The sequence below is a fragment of the Lutjanus erythropterus genome, chromosome 13 (assembly GCF_056507025.1).
Source record: "Lutjanus erythropterus isolate fLutEry1 chromosome 13, fLutEry1.hap2, whole genome shotgun sequence".
NCBI lineage: Eukaryota > Metazoa > Chordata > Actinopteri > Lutjaniformes > Lutjanidae > Lutjanus > Lutjanus erythropterus.
The window spans coordinates 38,804,821-38,829,168 of NC_139329.1; the positions used below are offsets into that span (position 1 = coordinate 38,804,821).

The 24,348-nt window shown below is 40.0% G+C and overlaps 1 protein-coding gene across 1 annotated transcript in view; it reads right to left on the reverse strand.

Moving 5' to 3' along the window:
* pot1 (protection of telomeres 1 homolog) overlaps positions 1-24,348 on the reverse strand; it is a 70,744-nt gene that overhangs the window by 32,271 nt on the left and 14,125 nt on the right. Inside the window, exons 2-9 of the mRNA XM_084733734.1 lie at positions 23,156-23,289; positions 21,780-21,852; positions 17,538-17,638; positions 12,108-12,215; positions 10,487-10,561; positions 7,076-7,202; positions 3,399-3,529; positions 3,011-3,304 (exon numbers count right to left, since the gene is read on the reverse strand). Coding sequence (XP_084589860.1) covers positions 3,011-3,304; positions 3,399-3,529; positions 7,076-7,202; positions 10,487-10,561; positions 12,108-12,215; positions 17,538-17,638; positions 21,780-21,852; positions 23,156-23,275 — 1,029 coding nt within the window. The 5' untranslated portion in view covers positions 23,276-23,289. The remainder of the gene's footprint in view (positions 1-3,010; positions 3,305-3,398; positions 3,530-7,075; positions 7,203-10,486; positions 10,562-12,107; positions 12,216-17,537; positions 17,639-21,779; positions 21,853-23,155; positions 23,290-24,348) is intronic.

Below are 24,348 nucleotides of genomic sequence, written 5' to 3' on the forward strand. Positions count from 1 at the left end.
ATGGTATGGAAACCTCTGTGATGGTTGACAAATTTATATTATCACACAGTGTACATCATCACAGCAGCCAACCCTGGTTCTCTGCAGCTTCACAGGACCAGGATGGAGACAGAAAGAGACAGAAACCAGAGACTCAAAACCTGAACAAAACCAAAAACTGACTGTTTATGACTGGTTATTGTGTTGAGTGAAAAGTGAATGAATCACAAGGTGACCATTTTGTACCTCAAGAGGCGACAGTGAGTCACATCAAGTCTGTTCTCAGGCCTGAAAATGATCCAAAGCTCCTGTACTCTCAGCTCCATGGCTACCTGAGCTTATTAACTAATGTCAGCTACAGTTAGCAGTAGTTAGCAGTTACTCTGGAGATATGCTGCCCCCTGTTTGTTTGGGGTCTGAATTCAACAGGTGGCCACTTGTATTATTTCACCTTTAAGCTCTAAGACCATTAAATCCAAACTATGATGTGAACAAACTCTTAATTGATGACAATCTAAGGTGCCTGAGGACACGATATAAATATCTATTCTTCATCTAATAGCCGTTTATGAGTTGGAAAACATCCTCTCCTGGTTGCATGATGCGTTGTTGTGTAACAGCAGGCTCAGAGCAGAAATCAGTGCGAGCAGACTGGCAGCCGACCAGCAGTCACTGCCAAATCCTGCTCAAATTTATCTCTTCTATCAGCCTCGCTGGCAGGAAACCAGCCACCACTTACTGCCTCATTTCTGTTCTGAAAAGCGAGGTGGCAGGTAAAACAGCTCAGGAGGACCGAGATAAAAAACATGAGACCTCCTCCCACTGAGGCCAACTGACTGTGGAGCAGATTTACTACAAGACAGATGGAGACCGAAGGCAAACAGCTCACCTATTCCAAAGGGAAAAAATACAATGTGAACTACTTAAGAAGGTTGAAGTTTTTAAAGGAGTCGTAGATGGAGGAACAAGGATGAAACAAGACAGCAGCGCTGCTTCTTAACAAAACAACGAGTCACATTAACATCGACAACAAGACAAAAACAGGTGAATGTGGGTAATAAAAACAAGACAGTAAGAACAAATGGATTTAAGCTGACAGTAAACAGCCTCCAGGGAAGTTTCCCGGTGAGTGTGATGCTGCTGCATGAATGCACATTGTAGGGATTTTGTGTTGTTTATTAGCAGGAAACATCACAGACTAAATGTGAACTTCACCTTCAGATCTACTGTAATTATCATTAGTCTGATGTTGAAAATATTCTAATTAAATCTTGGAAATATTCAGTTTTTCTAGTCCCTTAAGACTTAGGAATATGTGAAACACAGACCTGAGCCTGAGTTAGTTTGATGGTTCTAGTTCTCGATGCCTGCAGTCACGAGGACGTCCCGTGTATGGATGAGTTTTCAGACTCCACCCTGATGAATCTTTAATTTACAGTACCGTTTATCGGATTCTCGGGTTTGAGAAGTCGTCCAGGTTGGTGCTCATGACACTTTGGCTCCGGAGTTGTAACACAAACACTTTTCAGAACCAAAAAGGCTCCACAAAGCCGCCAAAGCCACAACAGGATATGCTTCAAACTGACAGTGAGTGATATCAGGGAGCCTGTGTGCGTTAGAAACAGGGAAGTAACTTAGATTAACTTCTGCAGACCCACTGGAACAAATCTGGTGGTGCCAGTTTATCTGAAGGTGCCTCAAAAACAGGCCCACATCATCTGTTAAACTAAGCTAAGCTATTTGCTTCTACATTTCCCAACTTGTGAAAACTCTGAAGGTTTGCTTTGATTGACTATCGATCAATCCATCAACCAGTGAGCTAAATTTAACGGATCCTGACACATCGTTCAGCACCTTCAGACTGTTACCTCGTTCATTAAATATGCAATCTTTACTGTCTGGTGTAACGTAAACTCCTCATTTTCCCTGAAGCTTATTAATTTTGATATCATATTTCATAAAACATATTAATTTCCTCTGTCATTATTGGAAGCACTTTTTGTCCAGGTGAGAAGTGTCCCACTTATGGAAATGGGGTCGATGCAGAGGGTTTCAAAACTGGCTTCTGTTTGGATCGATTTTTCATTCAAAGCAGCAAATTTCACTGCAGGTAGCATTTGCATTTCCATGTTTGCACGTTAGCTTTAAACTAGAACTGTTAGATTCCATTAAAGTTGCTGGGCTACAGCAGGAAGACCTTCACTGAGACAGAGAAGAAGTCAGCTACTGACGTGGAACACCATAACCTCAGATACCTGTGTAAATGATCCACCTGTGTGTAACTGACACATAATTAGCACCCAAATAATACCATATAAGGCTGAGCTTCCTGCCTCATTAACAGCAAAAGTTCATTCATGAAAATGGCATCAAAGAGTAAAAAGAAGAATTTTACGAGTTCAGAGTCTAAAGTTCTGCTTTCAGAGATACATAAAGGAAAATCTGTTATTCTAACAGCATCAGCAGTGCAAAAGACCTGCTAAAGCACAGAAACGGGAAAACCAAGTGTTGTTAATGCAGTGTTACCTGAGGGTCTGACTGTCACTGAAATAAAGAAGAAATGTCTCGATATGAAAAAAAACACCGTGCTACAGTAAGTACAGGGCGACAGATGACTGCTGTGAGAGGAGGAGGTGGAAGTTTGCATCACAGAGACAGAAGACAGAATAAGTGAGGAGGTTTGTCTGGACAGAAACTTAAAATTCAGAAGATCTACATCCAATACACCTAGCAGTAATAAGACACGTGTGACTGGAGGTCACATCTATCAATGAAAACATTCTCGAACACATTGACATCAACTTTTAATCCCGCTTCAGTCTCATCGACTGTTCATATAAGTTTGTTGCCTCATCTGAAAAAGGTTTATTGTTGCTGCTTTTGTCTTGTTTTTCCACTGCTAAATACAGTTTTACAATATTAACACAAGTTGCCTGAAGAAATGCACCACATATTGTTAGGAAATCAACTTGTTCGGTACGTCTGCAGTTTATCCGGAGCGTCATCATCATCATGTCTGTAACTTTCTTACCCTCAGCAGCGTGCAGGTGGTGTCGATGGGAGCTTTGGCGAGCAGCTGGCAGGTCAGGTCGAAGTAAGCTTTGGGCTGAACGGCAGACAGAGGGATTTTGGCAGTCTGGGGGAGGGAGGCCTGACTGGCAGCCCAGGATCGCAGCTCCTCTACGGTCCGACGGTCCTCCTGGTCGAAGTGGAAGGAGCGGCTGGAGGTCCGCGGCTCCACATCACTGCCCACCGCCCCGTCAAACGTCACCACAGAGAAACCGAAGGTGTTTTTCAGAGTGATGGAGTCGTTGAAGAATTCAGTCTGTGCAGAGAAACATTAAATCAATGTTACATATTCTCAATTTAAGAATAACATGAGTGGCTTTGGATGTTTTACTTCAGAACTTCGTCTGGACCTTGACTCTGTGCATGCGGACAATGTCTCCGATTTGAAAGATTTTGGGATGGTCCTCCAGCCTCGGACAGAAGACGGTGCAGCTGATCTTGCAGTTGGACTGATCAGTGATCTTCAGGCTGGAGCAGAAGTCTGTGGAAGGAAAATGTCCTGTGGTCAGACAAACAAAGGTCTCCCACTTCCTGCCAATCAGCCTTCTCATCACTGTGGAGTCATCAACCAATTTTACATTATTGTTGTCATATTAGTAACACAGTTGTGTGCGATCAGGCAGACCAGCAGGGGACCCAGGCAGCATCCTTGTGAAGCAAACAACCTCTAATTTCTTTTTTTCAAAATCTTTTTATTTCCAAAGAGTTCACCATAAACCAGCGCCAATATGTGGTCATTCAACCATAACAAATCCCGTCCCTCCACCTTCGGACACCCAGAGAAACAAAACAAAACTGACAGACAAGTAACCAAAAGAGCAAGGAAAGGAAAAAACAACACAAAAAAGTATAGTTAGAACTAAAGATGAGAAAAAGCGGTAGCAAAATTAATGGCAACAATAATGTCATAATCCATAATTTATGATATGTATATAAAGGCTCAAGGCCATGAAGCTTCAAAAAAGTGAAAAGTGATCACTGAACTCCTGTTGAAAAGTAAGAAAACAGTGGAGACCAGAGTTCTTAAAAAAATATATCCCTGATTATTTTTTTTCTAAAGTCAGTCTCTCTACCTTGTGAGGCAGCTGGATTCACGAGGTCACGCAAGAATCCATCTTGCCAGGCTCTAAGCTATCCGTCTGCGCCAGAGGTGGCGTGAGCCAGTCAGCGTACTCGGACTACCAGCAGCTGTGCGCGCGGTTTTAGGGGTGTCTACGGTGAGAAGTGTCCATGGCCAGCCTTGGCTTCGGTTAGGTGAGTTGATCTGATTGGTTGAAGTTGGCCCGTGTTAGATGCGACAGATGGTCCATCCCAAAAGCACTCACCCTTTTCCAAACAGTTTCTACGAACGGCTTCCCAGATGTTTCAGTGAAAAAAGACTCTTACTCTAATGGTAGGAATTGTGATAACTGGTCAAAGAGCAGCTGAAAAGTAGGAAGGGATTCGTTTTTCCAAAATAAAAGCATGCATTTCTTTGCTAAGTATGTGCATTTTTTGTCTCTAATTGGAAACCTGCCATATCATTTAATAAATACAAACAAGGATTCAAATTAAATTCTATTTTTAGGACTGATTTAGTGAAAGCAGCCCTAAGCTTTACTGTAGATGATTTTCTCACAGTCTGGGGCCTAAACTTCAAAAATCAATGAGCCAGTTACAGAGCTGTAGACTAAAACCTCTGAGTTTTAACACCAAGTCAAAGCACTTTTAACAATTTTCAGGGCAAAGTCGGAGTTGGAGTCGGCCATAATGGCTTTTCCAGCTGGGCTACTTTCTGTGTTTACAGTTTTTATTACCCCAAAACTCTTAGCATGTCATACGTATATATGTTTGGATTTTGCTAAGCTTCAGCATGATTTTCAATACCATAATCAGAAATAAAGTTCTCTGAAACATATAAGTTGCTGCTATTTGATGGAAAACAAAATATAAAATTAAAAGAGTCTATTTCAGTAGGGAACTTATCTAGCAGAAGAATTATTTTGAGGTAGAAAAAAAAAATAATCAGCTGGTCATTTTTACTCTAATGTCTAAGTCTCCTTGTTGATTAATTAAATATAACTAGACATGGAATAATGAAAATGAAAAAAATATAAACCGGTCAAGCCTGGATTTTCATATTAAAAATGAAAAAGAAATTTATTTTTTGTTTTTTTGGCAAATATTGTGAAATAGTATGACCTAATATGATCTAAAAGGGTTAAAAGGGCATTTTTTATTTCATCTTGACATATATGCAGCATATATGAGTGTGTTTGAGTCCATGCCTGTTTGGATGTGTGTGAATATGCTTGTGTATGTTTGTGTACGTGTTTTTGTGTGTGCGTGCTCCTCCAGCGTCTGATCAGATGGATTTTTCCAATATCTTTGTTTACTTTAACAGATGCCTGAAGGATCCACGAAGATGATGACAAAGTCTGGACGGCTTCCAGTCTTGCTGCTGCTTTCTCTTTATTAACCCTCCCAAAATACACACACACACACACACACACACACACACACACACACACACACACACACACACACACACACACACACACACACACACAGACACACACAGACACACACACACACACACACTTCATCATCCTGAGCTGCATGGCTGCGGGTCGACTCACACTGAACTGTCTGGTGTTTATTGTCTTATCATCATCTTCATCGCTCTTCTTTGGTATTTCTGGGACGTTTTTTTTTTTCCTCCTATCAGCTGCAGCGTGTTAACAGGGAAATGAAGTCAAAGACCAAACATTGTTCCAGTGGATTAGATTAATGCAGCTTCCTGTCTGACGCTGACGAGCACCGAGGCTTTTAAAGCTTTCTGAGCAGCCTCCTCAAACCAATCGTCCATTATGAGTCTATCAACACATAAACTGAGAATATATTTTCCCATCCGGCTCCTCTCCACACCTTTCTGAGTGTGTTACAGAAATAATCAGAGACATTTCCGCGTTATAAAAAACTCTGCACTCGCTCAGCACTGATCCAGCTTTTATCACCTCATGAAAGACTTTCTCTTCTTTTCTGTCTGTCAGCTCGATTCTGTCTCAGAGGAGACGATGCAGTTTATGTTTCCAGGTCTCATTTAACAAAAACCACTAATCTTTCTTACATTTTTTTAAAAACACGTTTCTAAAACAAAAGTCTCCAACAGAAGTTGAGCAGCTTGACTCTTGTCTCTGTCCGTGGTGCTGAACTTCTTTTTTCAACAGCAGCTGCTCTTTAGCTCCTCAGGACAGGAGCTGCTACACTTTTAGAGACAAAATTTCACATTAAAATTTTTTTATGTGTAATGAAAATAAAATCAGTAAAAATGAGAGAAATTATTAATATAATGTGAATAGTTTTAAATGTATTTCATTTATAAATAAAAAGTTCTGTAAAATCTTATTATTTTGGCTTAAATAAAATCAATAAATTATTCTAAAAATATTATGACTTTTCTATTAAAATTGATACTTTATTGTAGGATATTATGACATTTTTCTCTATTACTCTTCATTAATTCTGACTTATTTTAATTTAATTCTGCCTCAGTACACTTTAAGAAATGTTTGATTTTGTCCTCGTACAAATAGAAATTTTTGAAAAATCAAAAACTTTTTTATAACATTGACTTTTGACTCATGACTTACTCTGATAATGTCATGATTTTTTTAATAAATTACATTTTTTTCATGACTTTTTAAATCTAACAATATCAACAAACAAACAACAAACGTCTTTTTCTTTTTTCTAATGAAATTAAGAATTTCTTTTTCAAAATATTACTACTTTATTTTCCTAAACGGATTCAAAAACTGCGGGATGACGTCTCGTCAGCTGTACTTTGTGTTTGGTGCCAAGTAGCACATGTTAGCATGCTAACATGCTAAGCTAAGACAGTGAACATGCTGCTAAAATCAGCATGTTCAGATTGTACCTGTGAGCGTGTTGACGAAGTGATTGTGTTGTTGTGAAGGTGTTTCCTCCAGGCTGTTTAAGAGACACACACAGTTTCTGTCTTCCTTCGGTCTGATTCCAGACTGACCTGTTCCACGGCTTTTGAACGGCTGCTTGAAGAAGACCACCACTCCATACACGTTGACCACACTCCCAGCCTTCAGGTCGCCCAGTCGGGCGTATGTGTATTTTGGAACCTTGGTCGTCCTGGAAACCTGAGAAGAAAGGAAGCGGAGTTGAAAAAAGGCACCAACAGCTTGGCTAATATAATACATTCACTTCTGGATGCAAGACTGGCCTTAATTTGATGGAAAAGCTTAAACATGTTTTCGGCTCATGTTTTAAACATCTTAAAACATATAAAAAAAACAAATGTATACATTTCTCAGCTATCTTGTTGGAAATCAGGGTTGCACAATTTGGTAAAAAAAAAAAAAAAAAATCATATTGCAGTTGCAAGTTGCAAGTTTTGCATAACAATTTTCATGTCTGTTTCAAGTCTGAACCAAACAAACATATTTTCTTTCATTTGGAAGATTTTTAGACCAAAACAACTGTGCAGCACTACAGTACCTCATTCTAATATTGTGATTTTATTGGGATTAATTGCGCAGCTCTGTTGGGAATCCAGTTAAAAAACACTGCATGGATGAAACTGACTGTTGTTACATCTCTGACAGAGTGAGATGAAGGGCAGCAGATCAGAAAACAACAAGGACTGAAAAGAATCAACTTTTTACTGAGTAAAGAAAAAAAACATCCATCTGTGCTGTGCAGTTTATTTGTTTGTGTTTTTAGTTTCTAATCAAAAGAAAAGAAAAAGATGTGATTTGATGATTTGATGTCGGTCAGAAGTGTTTTACACTTTGGGCAAACCTCATTTAAACAAAGGGCTGAATGATTTTGAGAAAATATCTAATTGCAATGATTTTGACTGATATTGCAATTACAATATGATTTGAAATATTAGAGGCAATAATCATTTTTACATAATCATTCTTACTTTGATTGAAAAACATGTTAAAATGACTGGAGACTTTTTTTCGTTTTGCAGCAATGTGTACCAAATGAAGACGAATGAAATGAAAACCAGATGAAGATCTCTGCCTCGACACATTCATGCATTTAAGTTTTGACACATTTTGCCATTAACAAATATTGCAGGAAGCCATATTGCAATTTTGATAAAATATTAATTAACTGTGCAATCCTATTTAAATATAATAAAAGTTTGCCTCCTCCTCTTTATGTACCCATCCTGACACACACAGGGATGTGATCATGTTCAGTATCTGATTACAGGACCAATTCTGCAGCAGCACTTTCATGAATATTTGCAAAACCTTTCAAAATACCTAAATAAAGAATTTAGTGTTTGCAGGTGATGCATGATGTGTTATAACTGTGTGCATAACTGGACCTAACATGCATGCTAACGTGCTAACAGAGTGTGAACAGTGAGGTCATCATCACCTCTGTGAATCATCACTGCTGACTGTGATGAGGACAGAACTGATGTTCAAACACCAAACAACTAAAACTCGTTTTTTCTGAGATTGACAGATTTTGTAATCTTGGCATTTAGCTAAACAAATGTCATTTCTGATAAACGTTAAAAGCTCGGGAAGCGTCTGATGAGAGCGAGCGATAGTTTGCAACTTCCTGCAACGCTTCCTCGGTCAGATGTGATTTTCGAAGGAGGATAATGAAGATCTGAAAAATGAGCATCTGCTCATAAAAGAGAAACGCAGACAAAAGCAGTCTGTCCAACATTTATTTTTACCGGCACTGATTCTACAGAACAGATCAAACTCTTTTAAACAGAGTCTTTAAACTTTGATCACTGGCTTCAGAAAATATTTAATCTCTCATTTATTTTTATTCTCTCTGTTGCATTGGTAATTTATTCTGCTTTAAAAATGTTTATCACAGCTTCACCTCACTTTTAATCCATTTTACTGATCTGACATTGGCTTAATATTTGATTTCCTGTGACTGTAAAGTACTTCACATCCATGTTTTATTATATTATTGTACATTTAACAGTGGCAGCAGATTATCCCTGCAGTCTCTTTACCCAGAACTCAAGAAGTTCTGTATTTGTTCTCTGCAGGACGACAGTCAGAGGAGTTTTAATCCTCAAAGCCTGACGTTATTTTTGCTGTTTTGCTTTACATTCACAGAAGAGAACTGTCCCTGCACGACATTCAATATTCAGGATGAGCTGCTGAGTTTGTGTTTCGCTCAGAAAGTGGAGACTTGCTTCCTAACTTTAGCACCGATTCCCACTGGATGTTTTCCTTCATGTTATTTCAACACTTGCTGAGTCACTGGCAGCTTTCACACACTCAATCCTCCGTTCATCCTGCAGGGTAGAAAGGACTGGGGGCGCTAGCTCGTGTTAGCTTGCAGCAAATACAAGTCCTGTAACCTCTGCACAACATTACCTGTGACCTGAATCATAACATGGAGTTACATACAGTATGAAGTGCTTTTTTTTATTGGCAATAATAATGACACCAAATAACAGGAGATCCACAGAGTTGCAGAGCTCATGACTGGCTGCAACATATTTTGCCGCTGTTTTTGTAAAACGTTGCTCTCTAATATTTTTGTATCGCTTGCACCGAGTCAGGAAGTGCAGCTCAGTCTCTGCTGTACCCTGGTCACAGGAGGAACACAACCTCTCCTCTCTGTCAGGCCTCCCTCCACTGCCGGCCTGTGCTCACTCAGTCTGTATTTAGTCAGTGTCTTTGATGGGTTTCTATTTGTCATTTTGTCATCTCGGTCCAATAATCTGTGTATTTTCCTTCTTTCTGTGGTTGACCGCAGCCTAAGGTTCATTATGGAACGATGAAGTTATTTTGAAACTTTTTGCTTGTCTGATAGTGATTGGGTTTGACTTCTATACCTATTAAAAAACTGTACTGCATTATAAACAGTTATAATGGGTTATTACAAAAAGTCGTAGCCTATTGTTAACACAAAAACTTACATTAAAGCAAAAAGTTGTGGTGTTATGATAAAAAGTGATTATGTTATGAAAAAGTAGCTGTGATGTTTTGACAAAAAGACAAAAAAAAGTTGTGATTTCACAGTAAAAGTCAGACTAGGCTCCAGACACAAACCAGACGTGTACTGATCAGAGGAAAGCGCATCTTTTAAAATGTCAGATTTCCTTTTCACACTGGATTTAACACCCTGTTTTAAAATGTTCTGCACCTCTTTGTTCTGCACTTGTGACATATTTTATCCACCAATTTCTCCATGTATGAAGCAATGAATTATTCATAAAAATAATGAGATCGAGACGTTTAAAGACGCTGGTATCAAACAGTAAGAATCCTCATCAGCAGACACAGAGATCTGGTAGGACCTCTGATCCAGCCGGGGTGACTCAGCGACAGCCGGCAGATGACATGAAGCGTCCTGACAGATACAAGACCTTTACAACACACTCCAGCAGCCTCCTTCGGCTAACCGGGCTTCTGACTCTGACCTCGGCGGAGACCGTGGAGCTCCTCTTGACGGCCGGCGGGGATCTGGGGTCAGGAGGAGGCGGCGGGTGGGACACCTGAAGGACGAAGACGGAGAGGAGACATTACAGCCACCAATACAGACAAAAATGACAGGATGAGTGAGGAGAGTGGAATAATATCTACAAAAAAATCAATGTCACAATAAAATTAAAGTAAAATTGAGTGAACTTTATCCCAGAATATACATATATATATATATATATATACACACACATACATATACATATATATAAATACATATATGCTGGAAAAAAGTTTTGAAATTGCACAGGTGATGTTTGTTTAGCTGTATATTTGAGGAACCTTGTTGTGTTGTTAATGTTGTGAGTCTGCTGGTAAAACATGAGGAGGATGTGAAATTCATCATCAGGTAAACAGAGACGCGTCTCCAGGTGGTGGAGTTGATGTTATGTTTGTCTGACACTGACGTCAGACGAGATGAGTCACGTTCAGTTTACAGCTCGCGCACACACACACACACACACACACACACACACACACACACACACACACACACACACACACACACACACACACACACACACAGGTAATGAAGCTGTGATGCATCAGCTCAGACAGAGAGGACAAGCAGTAAATGTTCACCTGAGGTTATGACATCACAGAGGGTCACCTGATCGTGACTCTGGGTCTCAGAGTTTAGGCACCAAACTGCTTTTCAAATTAATATTTTCCTCTGTAATTATATTTTTTTGTTCACCCACCAGCCATTGATCTAATTTATTAATTTTGTATGATCTGTCCCGCCCTGTCTGCCGTTCATCCACATGTCTGCAGGTTTAACCCAGGTACCTCTTGCGAATGCGGCTGAACTGAGACTGAACCCAGCCTCCGAGGGAATACTGCATCGAGGTGATCAACAGTGGCAATGTGGACAGAAGAGGCAGGAAGCAGAGAGGAGCAAAAGGAAGGTCGAGCATCAGAGAGGCAGCGAGAAAGAGGAGGAGGAGGAATATTTTCACACCTAACGCCGTGGATTTAAGATTTAGTTCAATTAAAACAGAGCTGATGATTGTTGAACAGTGGGAAGACGAACAAAGATGTTTTAGGTGAGTTTGATTTTGTTTCTGTTGAGGTTCAAGTGTGTTTTACAAACAAGCTCGTCTTGGTGTGTAATAAACCATAAACCTTCTGAATTCAAGTTTCTCTATTTTACCAGACAGCAGGTGTAAAAAATATTTCCTTTTGTGAGTTTATTGTTTTTACTTATTAAACAAAAAATCTAAGAAAGATTCTGAGAGTAAGAACCTCACCGCTCACACACATCTCACAGGTGAAACTACGAGGTGGATCAGAGTATCGCCTTTTGATGCACAACATGGTTTTATGAGACAGGATGGGCCGGGGAACCTTTTTAGCTCCTGCCTCAGAATGAGTACTCTTCCTGCACAAGTGATATATACATCATTAGCACACCTATAGCCTATCCATGTGACAAACGTGTTGGCAACTGCACCACAGTGAGTTTAACCTCAGTTGAAGGGCTCAGGTGACTGAGACAGAGACTAAGAAAAGACCTTCTTACATATGCATACATAAGATAAATGTATAAAAAGTCCTCACATAAATGCAGGCATCGTCTCCTGACAGCAGCAGGTTAAAGGGGTGCAACTTGTCCTTATGAGCTGTGGGAGATTTGCCCACAGTGAAGCCAGAGGCCACCACCACATCCTGCAGGAAAACACAAGATAAACAACAACACGCAGAAAAATCAGGGATTAAAACTGAGAGCGCACAGAGAGATAAATATACATCCTTCTTCCCAGAGGGAGGACAGATTGAAGCAGCAGATGTAGCATCCTGGGAGACATTAAGTAAGACGTCACAACAAGCCGGCGATGATAAGCTGGTGTGAAAAGTGGAGATTGTCTTTTGTTTGGCGTGTCAGCTGCCCCCGAGACGGCTTTAAAGCCTGACAAAGGGACAGCAGATAGTCTGAATAATCATGTTACAGAGACACATAGCCCGACAAGAACTCTGTGATCTACAGCCCGAGCGCAGCGGCTCAGTCTGTGATCACTTCCTGACTTTACTGAGCTTTACGGCGCTTTGAGTTCCATCAAGACGCCGCTGTAGGGCAACCAAAAAAAAGGAGGATTATCCCTGATGTGTTCAGTTTTCCCGTCCAGGTCAAAAAAAAAAAAAAAAGATTCACCGCCCTGTAAACAACATCACAGCTGCTGCGTACAGATGTGACAGTATCAGAGGAAACTGGCACCGCAAGCTGCAGCGGCGATGATTCAGACTCACTTTATTTGTTCAGTTCAAGAGAGCTGCAGGAGGTGAACTGTCACACCAGAGCTTGGCACATGAAGAACCAAGGCAACAGAGCTCAGGATCATCTGTTCTCTGAAGGAAAACTTGAACATTTATTTTGACTGTAGGGGTACTTCAAGTGTTTTAATCACTAAAATCTTTCTATATACGTCTCCTATACACCAGTATGTGGCACAACGGTGATGAAAATGTAGTTTTGTTGGTATTTTGGGTGTTTTTAGTGGTACTTTTTAGAGTGTGTGGTTAAAAATGTTGATGAATCATCCTGCACTCGGGTGTACACTAAATGAGCCTGAGCCTCACTGGACAATAACACAACTGGATCATATGTTCTGGAGAAAATATTTGCTTGTTTTCCCTCTGATGTCTGGGTACTCAGCCGCAAATCTCAGTGAATTCAGAGCAGAGCATTAATTTAAAAGGTTCTTGACACACATTTTGCCTTTAACAAATATTGCAATGATGAACTAATTGGAAAAATACTAGAGTGAAACCCTACTTGCACTTGAACTGAAGCTTATTTACTGTAACACCTGTAACACGACCTCCTGCACCGGTCGCTGTCTGCCTTTGTATGTTGTAGTTTTTGTCGTCACTACTGCATTGCATTGTGGGATATTCATGCTGGCATAGTGTCCGGTGCTTGCATACTTTTTTCCCCAGAAATAGTGCGCACCTGTACATAGTAAGTACTATGAGTATTACACTGAGGTTTGGTCAGTCAGTGGTAGAAAGAGACCTGAAAATCTGTACTCTGTTACACTGCTAAAATATTACAAGTAAAAGTACTGGTGTTCTCAAACACTACTCAGAGTATTAGTTACTTTTAACAGCTGATGTCAGTCACCTCCCCAAACTACATCTGCAAATTTTGTGCGTTTTCCTGAGCCAGTAATTGAAAGCGTCAAACAGCTCAGTGCAAATTGCTGCCACTTCAAGTGATTAAATGTCATGAATACACTTTTAACTGGCTAAATTCTTAACAGCGGTTGATCAATTAATCATCAATCATTAACATCCTTACTGTAAATGTGCGCTGCTGCAGCATTTTGTTATGTTTTTCAGTTGTATGTCTTTGTTTTTATTGGTCCGTTTGTGATCAGATCACCTGATTGGCTACTAAAATGCAGATGACAGGTCTGAATATTAATCCAAATTGTACTCGGTACAACTATAATTTTAAAAGTAACTAAGTAGATTCCATCTTGGAATCTCATACTTAAGTACAAGTAAAAGTACAGATTTGAAAATCTACTCATAAAAGTACAAGTACCCAAAACTTAATTACAGTAATTTGAGTATTAGTAGTTAGTTACTTTCACCCCTGGGTTTATTTCACAATAAAAGTCACTTTGTGTTACGTCAGTTCAGCACTTTGAATACGAAACACTGACACACACTCACACACTCCCTTACATCACTTGTATCTTTTTTTGTACTGTTCTGCATTTTTCTGTATTTCAAATAAGCCCTCTGGGTTTTCTGCGTCTCCCTGCATTATATATCATTTGTCATCTTTGCTTTTCTGTGTTTTAATTGTGTAAAATAAAACTAAACTAAAGTGAACTAAGCTATGTGGGAAATGCCGCAGTATTTAACTCAGCTCTCATATGGCTGCAACAGAGTGAGGCTGATATTAATGACATCATATCACTAACAGTAAAGATGGATTACATGCATGTTTTGTTTCCAGTAAATCTTTTGTCTGTAACACTGATTTGAATCTAGTACAGGAATGGCAGAAGTATACAGAATGGAAAATAGAGACCATAAAATGTCTGATCTACTGTACGGTTACTGCTTCTACCTAATTGCTATTTTCATGTTGAGTTTTTATTTCTATCTTATTAAATTCTTTTATTACTAGACGTTCTAACTTTTTATTTGTGAAGTTCTCTATCTGCACTCTTTCTCACTTCTCCTTGTGCTTCTATATCGCCCAAATTTCCCCGATCAATAAAGGATTATCTCATCTTATCTTATGCATAATTCCAATTTATTACAACTTGGCCCTTACTGTCCATATCTACCTCCAAATAAAATAATCTGGATCTTTTGAAAGGTCAGGATATTCAATTATTTCAAGCCATCAGAGGCTTAAACCAGCATTTCTTTCAACACACAATATGTAAATTAATGCATCTCATCCTACAGATTAATGTCAATATTCATCAACACATCACATGTATCACTCAGCTCATTACCTTAATCAAATCACAGGGTTTGTGATCCAAAAAAAATAACATTTCCACAGACACACCTTCCAAATAACAAGCCTAGTTTTAATTAAAATAACATAATGCATTCTCATTAGCATCACATGAATATTCATCATAAAAAGGCTTTCAAACTGTCGTTCTCTCAACCCTCTCAGGCTGTAAGGACCCAGCCTCGCGGGAAAAACTTCTCCAAACTCTTCTCTGCCTGACAAGGACACTTTCTCCACTCGCATTTCTTATCTAGTCAAATAAATCTGTCATCAATAATAGACGTAATAAATCATATAATATTCTGAGCAGAGTGATGGGTTTGTAAACTGTCTGCGCCAGATGTGTTAGCATTAAAACAACCTCAACAGCAACAATAAAAAGACAGTTTATTCAGACATCCAAGAAAAAAAAACACACAAATAATAATTTGCATTCACGCTCAAGGTGAACATTTTCTGAGGTAATACATTAAAAGGAGTCAATTTAGAAGAAAACAACATGAAAAGACGTTTGTCTCTCGATCTACCGATGGACAGATAATGTTAGAAAATGAAATTGCCTTTTGTCCATCTGTCTTTCAGCAGGATTAGAGAAAAACTACTTCATGCACTTGGAGCAAATCTGAATGAGTGGGGAGGATACACAAATTATTTTTCATTTTTATTAACATTGCGAGATAGTAGAGATGGGTCACAATTTTTGAAAATTCAAATAGTCATTACATTTTAAAAATCCAATACTTCATGTGACTATGGTTTGTCTTTTAAAATCTGTTTTCCCGTGTTTGTTTTTCTTGTTCTGTCTTTTTATTACAGGCCCTGGTAGTATCACCTTTGTTCCAGGTGTCAGTAACACGTGTGTGGCACGTTTTTTTCCAGACGAGGACAGCATAGCATTTGCTACAGCACCGTTAGAACCGCTATGTGCAGCTGCACGAACAGCCGAAACATGCAAAGACTACATTACATGTGGACTACGTTACGTTGCGTCATCTTGCCCAGCGTATATGCCACAATGGCCCACCTAACCTGGATATTGTTACCAGCAAAGTCGGACAGATGACAGCTCGTCAAAACACGAGGTTTGGCAGCGTTCTGATGTAGAAAATGAATTAGATCGGCTCTGGCAGCTAACATCAGCTCCACAGACTCTGTGATCCTTTTCGGTCTAAAAAGTTGGTAGCATTACTGAGCTGTTGTCATGTTCTGTAAGTTAATGTGTTCATACTGCACAGCGCAAAGTGTCACACATTTCAGCAACATTTAAAAAACGATTTAGCGATTGTAGACTGTGATTAATACATGCCATATATTTTGGACAGTTTTTAACATGATCAATTCATAAATTGTGCTCAATCTGAACTTCTTTCTGAGTGTTTTCTTACTGTTGGACTAGTCTAAAATAAAGTCTGCATTTAATTGACAGGAAAATTAGTTGGCAGAAACATCCCTACTGTCAACTGAATCATATGTAACCCTGTCACCTGTCATTACATATGCAGCTGAGAAATACAGAGTGCTGTTCTGCAGACCAAAGACAGAGTGACACGCTGCTGAAAAACCTTGCAAATGTGCTTTCCACCACCTCTGAACACTGGGGACTAGAGGGTTAAGTCACAGCATGCGGACATGACAACACTAGCAACATGGTGACACCCAACTCTAAACACCTGGAAATAGCCTTCTTTTGCACATTCGTTACAACTTGCTATAAATGACGGATTAAACCCTGAAAACAAATCACGTGGCTGCAGCCGCCTGTCGCCTGGTCTCACATTTTCATCACAGCACAACAGCAACAAGCCGTGAAACGAAAGAAACTTCAGGGCCTCCCTGAGCACAAGTTAATGCAGTACTGCTGAACCAGATAGGATTCTATTCATGACATGTTTCAGTGACTACCTGAGCAAAGATGGGCCTTTTTTTTAATCTGAACAAACAACTGAAATGCGTATTATCCTGGCCTTTCTGCAAAACATGATGGGACATCCAAATGAAGTTTGAGTTTGTCTTGGAAGGTGAAGAATGTGTGATCTTTAACAGAAAACACACCCCCAGGGACTGTCAACACTGACACCAAGGAGAGAAAAGGAAACAGAAAATAACTCAAACTGTAAATTGGATTCAGTAGCAAGACAGTGCCAGTCTGTAAACGAACATCATCACCATCTCCATCCACGTGATCACAGCAGCAGGCAGTCTGCACGAGCTAAACATAGATTCACATGATGCACGGTTCATACATCAGGACTGAAAAATCTGAAAATGTTCCTAAAGGTGTGGTTACTGTCTGCACTCCTTCAGATTTTCCAGGACAGTAATAAACCCTGAGGAGTTACAAGTAGTGCTTATAATGTATATTATATTATGAATATGCTTTTCTATGTGCTTTAACCTGATGTAAATAACACAAACACCTGCTTCAAGATAAAAGAAAAGATCACAGTAACTGCTGCATCTTCATATGTTCTATCTGAATCATATCTTTGATAAATGATTGAACGTACCCCTTGATTGACAGCTTGATTAAAGTCCTTGGCCAGCGCTCCCATCAGGACGACGTTAATGGACGGGTTTTGAGAAGACGCATTCGTCTGGGAATCTTCTTCTGCAAAACAAACACAGAGCAAGTTTTTAGACTGAGCCGAAGTAAAGACGGAGGATTCAACATCCAGATTAGGATGATCTCTGTCATGAATGAAGCACATATTTGTAATTATGAACTTGTAAACATGAAGTAACAAAGGCTGGACTTTCTGCAACCCTGTGAACTCAACCTAACTGTTAGGAGCTACTTTGCTTTACATTACAGGTAGAGATCCAAGTGGACCAACATGACGTGTGGAGTTCCCCAAGGCTCAGTCCTCAGGTCTCTATAATTTAATGTCTGCATGCATCCATCCGTACATCATCTAAGCTGATCCCCTGTAATTGCTGTGTCCAAGACTAATTTCCTTTGGGACAAAAAAGTCTGTCTATCTACTGTGTCGGTCTGGTCATGTTTAATAAAAAAGTACATGATTAATGTAACTATTCTTAAGTCAATTCTTCATGTAAACATTGATTTTTTAATAATGCACCAGGTTAGAGGGTTTCTTGTACAATTTACAGTATCAGTTCTCTGAGAATTTCTTTCATATCTGAGCAGAATTGGTATTGTAACTGAAATATTCCTAGATGTAGTGACTGGAATCGTCACTCAAGATGAGACCTTGTGAATAAAATCGGTACTCAGCCTTACCTATCCTAAGTATTCAGATGACGCCAACCTTTATCTTTCTCTGGCATCAAGTGACTATAGTTCTATAAATTCTGTTTGCAAGTGCACTGAACCAAATAAATCCAATTATTAAATGCCATTAACAACCAAAAAGTTTGCATTTTCAGGTGAATCTCTGAAAATTTGCACATTTCTGTTGCTGAGAGATGTAATGTAATGTAAGATGTAACAGCTGTAATGAAAAGTGTCAAACCTGAAGTATAAGAGCATCTTATACATCAGGTTATACTTATTATTCACTTCCAGTGAATGGGAAACAAATGTAATTTGTTTGTAAAATTTATGTGGCTCTGTTCATTAGTGGTGCTTTCAATGTCTCACTTGAGTGACAGATTCACAGAGCAGTAAAGCAGCTGCATTTTTATAAGGGATCTGTGGTGCTGAATCTAAAATGCTTCCATTGACTGTTGTGCTTATCTGTTCAGCACAGCTCGCTCCTTTCCTCCATTTTGTGTTGACACAGAACAGCAACAGTCTAGTTTACTGATAGGACAACAGGACATCAACACACAGGAATGACTATAGATTTTATGACTGCTTCTTTCTGGAGTACAAGACACGACATGCTGCACTTACACACTGAGAATTTTGAATTTTCTAAGATCCTTCCAGACCATATTTTCACTCTAACATTGTGACAGTAGCTCAAATTTTAAATGAAAAGTAATGACTAACCTAACCAACACATAAGCTCTGTTTCATCCAAATGTAGAGAGAATCTTAACAAAATTTCACGAAAATGGAAATGAATGCTTGCTACACTTAAGCAATTATTGGGAGTTGGTTCATTGAGAGCCACGTCCCCAAAGCCGACCTCTACCGCCCGAGTCCGGTCCGCTGGGACCCCCACCTTCACTGCCACCCATCAGGTAGCGCACCAAACTGCAGCGGTTCCTCCCAGCAGATGGTGGGTCTACAGGATGGAGGAGTATTTGCTACGTTGCTTTTTCTGGCTATCCGTTATAAACTCTGCTCAATTTTAACTGCTTTCTGAGCGTTTTCTTTTCTTGCATTTAGTCGACAGGGAAATTAGTTGCCAGAAACATATGGTGCATCTGTAACGTCTGCACCAGAGACACCGGATTTTGGTCCCCAACTCTTCTCATCTGTCTGAAGAAACTGGTCTAAAGTAGGAAAAACACAGACACCAATCGAGCTCGAGCAAACACAGCCTGAATCCATCTCCACAGAACCTTTACACACTATAACAAAGGAAACAAACAGGAGAAACTTTAGTGACAGTGTCACAAATCAAACACAAGGTCCCACAATGCACCAGCAGGTCAAACACTGTACCAGAGCTGACAGACTGTCTACCAACCAACAATACAGGAGATGCTGACCCGCTCGTTCTGGAGCTGGGGACACAGGCAGAGTGTCAGAGAGTTTAAATGAATAGGAGGAAGGATGCCCCCGCCACAATAAAAGCCTCAGCTCTCTGTTGCTTTTTAATCAGGCTGTTCAGTGATAAGGAGGCCACAGACAAGGCAACAATGAGGCACAGTGCCCTCCGTCTGCTCCTACAAACCCGACAGCTAAACTCCTTAACACACACACACACACACACACACACACACACACACACACACACACACACACACACACACAGAGTGAAACTCTCCACACCATGAACTCTGCAGCACTACACAGATTTTTAGCCTCTTCAGGCTCATAGTTTTAGTTTTACAGCACATTCACTGTCTGGTTCAGTCTCAGTAGCAGCAGGAAGCTGGCACAATCACAATCGAAACTCTGAAAACTCTGAAAACTTTTCCGGGTGAAGTCTCACTACAGTCCAACAGCAACCTGAACCGTCAAGGCCATCGTATTGGATAGAATCTCACCATCCACCTGCTAACAGAGGAACTGCTGGTGTTCTACACACAGTAGCTTAACAAATAGCTTGGACTAACATGATATACTTTTCTCACAATTCGATACTATCACAAAACTTGGGTGCCAATTAATTATTGTATTGTGATTTGATATTACAATTTATTGCAATTTCCGTTCTCTAAATACTAGACCGTGCTAAAAAGTTGAATCATGCACTTAGTTGTATTTCAAAAAACAGTTTTATTTCAGCAGCATCATGGCTACACTGTATATAAAAGTATTGAATAAAATATTTTTTATTTAAGTGCTTCATTTAGTTCTTCCTGTCCGACTCACTTATGAAATTGATTTTTCATTTTCAAACACTGGAACTGACTGCAACTGTTTTGTGTTATTAGAGAAGCTAACTGATCTATCGATTTATCTTGTTATTGTTTTATCTTTTATTACATTCCTCAGAAAAGCAACACAAGGTGACAGTATTATATTTTCTTAAAAAGAGACAGACATAAATATCACCTGTGAGACAGGAATGGCATTGAGAGTACAACAGAGAGTGGACATAAATTTGATGTATTATTTTAATTGATTTTGTTCTATATTTAATTTGGTCCTGCTGTGTTGTTGCTGCTGTTTTAAGGGTCTATGTGACGTATTTGTCTTTTGTTATTTTATTTTTAGTGTAGTGTTTTGTTATTGTGTTATTGGGAGGGGTCCAGGGAAGCGGTGTGGGGGCGGTGTGTGTGTGTGTGTGTGTGTGTGTGTGTGTGTGTGTGGGGGGGGGGTCCTTGTCATTTGTCCAAATAAAGGAGAACTAATACACAAAGTTTACACAAAATCATGATTCTCTCATGTTTTAAATGATTACATTTATCTAACGCTTTTATCCAAGGTTTTCTGTCACTCATTCACTCACACATCGATGACAGTGAGCTAACGCGCAGGGTGACGGGCTCTGACGTTCAGCGTCTCACCCGAGGACGCTTGGACATGTGGACAGGAGGACGGGGGATTGAACTGCCGTCCCTGTCATCAGCGGACGACCCCTCAAGACGACATAAAATTGTACAAAATGTTCCTTTTCCTTTCGTTGAACAGACAATCAAAAGGACTGTGAATACCAGAAGTTTTTTTCTGCTCTTGACCACTCAGAAAACATTTTTCTTACCTTAGAGAGGCATAAAAATAAGAAAATGAATTATTAATTACAATTAATCTAAACTTGATCAATAAGTAATGATTCTTGATAAAACTATAAAAGATAACTGATAACAAATAATTATTCTAACAGTATAAACTGAGTTTCTTCTTTTTCTTAAAGTTAAAGACTGAATTTTCAAACTTTCGTTGTGGCTGAAAAGTTGCTGAATGGGTTTCTTGTGCCCTTTAAAGCACTGAACTCACTCTTACATCTGTTCCAACCTGCTCTGAAAACTAATTCATAAACCGACAGAACACAGCAGCCAGCAGCTGGGACCAGATTCAGATACAAACAGGCAGCTGACACACACACACACACACACACACACACACACACACACACACACACACACACACACACACACACACACACACACACACACACACACACACACACACACACACACAGGAACAAACACATGTTGGGATTTACCTTGGATGACACTCTTCAGGATGAAGTTGTTAGCCGCTAACGACACCAGCGGACCTTTATGAACCACTTTCCCCTGGAAAAACAGAAACACACTGAAGTTAGAGACAAAGTGGGGAGCATTTAGCTCTGAGTGAAGCTGTGCAGAGTTTCACTGAGGGCCTGTCAACTGATCAAAGCCACATCAGAAAACTGAGCAGCGTTGATGAGCGCCTCGGGGAAACGAGCTGCGAGACAGAAGGTGGATTATTCTGCTCCTTTGGTTTTCATAAATATATTCCTGCCGAGTACTAATCAAGAACAAGAAAACAACCTCACGTAAAGGAAATGAGAAACTAGGTGGATGTGAACAGATGGTGGCAGGTGACAGATAAATGAAAAGGGAATGAGGAGGAAAATACATGGATATCAGTGCAGGAAAATACCAAGAAAACAACAAAGTCTTGAACTCTACAGAAAAAACCTGTGAAGGGCTGCACAACACATATTTTAGTTCACTGTTTCCAAAATGTCTTGAAAGGAAAATTTGCATGTTTTTCAAATTAACTCTTGCACAAACACCCATAACAACAAAAACATTGAGGGCTGTATTTCTGTGACAATGACCAGCAGAAGTATTTTCCTTTCATTTAGCTTTGCTTGTGTTGTGTGTCGAGCTGTTGGTATTTTGTAGAGGTGCAGTGACACCGATGATTAAAATAACAATTTCACCAAGTTGTAGTAATCTCTTGGCTCCTCATGATTTGATTCCGATGGCTACAGTGTGATTATAAAACAGCATTAAATCATACGGTGCGGCTCTTGTCCAGGTCCCTGTTCACTTAAGCTTCACAGAAGCCAAAATACTTCTATATGATGGCTGTTAAGCCAGGAGGTGTTTATTAGAGTGGCAGTGATTGCAATTTTCTTGGCCAATTCCAATTTATTTATGAGTCTAACCTCCTGATTCAGATTCAGTCTTTCTAAGAACAATAACTGACAGAATACACAAACATTTCTGTAATTTTTCTTTAGTGTAAACTTAAAGAGGTGATTAGAGTTTAGAGAAATGGATTTAAAATGTCCTATTGTTGACTATTCTGCACTAATTCATAGTCTTTCAAGAGAGAAGCACGATGGATCTAATAATCAAATTTTTCTCCTGCTCCTCATTTGGCCAATAGCCAGCAAATTTTTATGTTCCTGTTTATATTGTTCTTATTGTTTTTAGATTTCCTCTTGTTTATATTGCTTGTTTACTTTTTATTCTTTATTGATGCTTCTCTCTACTTTGTTATCCGTGTGCAGATTTCCCCATTGTGGGAATAACAGAGGAATATTTTATGTGATTACTGTAAAAATGAAAAGCCTCTGTGATTACAGGCCTGCTGGAAACAAACCTTGACTGTTTTGTTGGAGCAGTCGGTGGCGGTGCTGATGAGCAAGATGGGAATCCTGGTCAGGTGTGTTGGTACCTGAGCACCTGGCCCCGCCCCCTCTGACAGCACACGGACGGGCATGTTGTCAAGGCGACCTGAGGGACATGAACCGAAAAATACGATTAATTTCTGACCTAACAAACTGGGTGAGAAATAGTTCAGGTTAGAGTTCATTCTGTGGTTTAATGAGACTGACACAATGATGTCAACAGAAAATGTTCAGCTCATGTTTGTCTGGTCTGGACAGAAGTGAATGTCAATGGTTTCAGGCTTTAATCCGTCGTCCGTCTGAGAGGACAGGACACACAGCTGCTGACAGACACTGATCTGGCCTGCGATCTGTGGTTTTAAGCTCTTTGGTTTGAAGTCCAGTCTGACTGTCCTCCACCACAGACGACTCATTACCAGGATAAAACCTCTGACGGGAAACACCAGATCCATGTCGACAGCACGGCGGGAGGGTTAAAGTCTGTGAGGCGTTTCAGAGAGAGACCCAGAAAAGTGTTGGCTGTGTTCCCAGCAGGTAGCACGTTGCTTCCTGTCAGAGCTCGTTAGTTTGATTTCCGGCAGATTTGACTGGCGAGTCCCTCGGTGGTACCTCGTCGATCGAGGACACCAAAGCGGGAACAGCCTGCGAGGCAGACGAGATGTTCACTCGGCCGTACAGTCAGCGGCTCAGTCAGGCAGAAAACCGAGGCAGGAAAAAAAAAACATATATAAAATAAACCTCTCTGATTTAGACCGGAGGGGAGGAGCTGGAGGCCTGAATTAGAGCACGATGAGTGATTCATTCATGAGTTCAGAGCTGCTATCTGGAAAGGTACCGCGGACGATTTGGATCTGACCTACAGCTGCTACGAGTCCCTCCGTCAGTCTGTCTGTGTATCCGTCTGCCCCCGAAACATCACACAGAGCTGCAGGTTCACAGACTCATCTACACCTGCAGGTTCATCAGCCAGGACAGCTGGAGCTGCAGCTCACCTGGCAGCTCACACAGATTTAACACCAGAATTAGTCATTCAGGTGTCGCTGTCGCATAAAACAGGCAAAAATAGCCTTCTTTCTTGGTGGGTGCACACAGGAGGTATACAAAAAACTGTTGATTACCTAAAACTGACATCATGTGTCTAGTTAGATTATTTCCTCATATAATT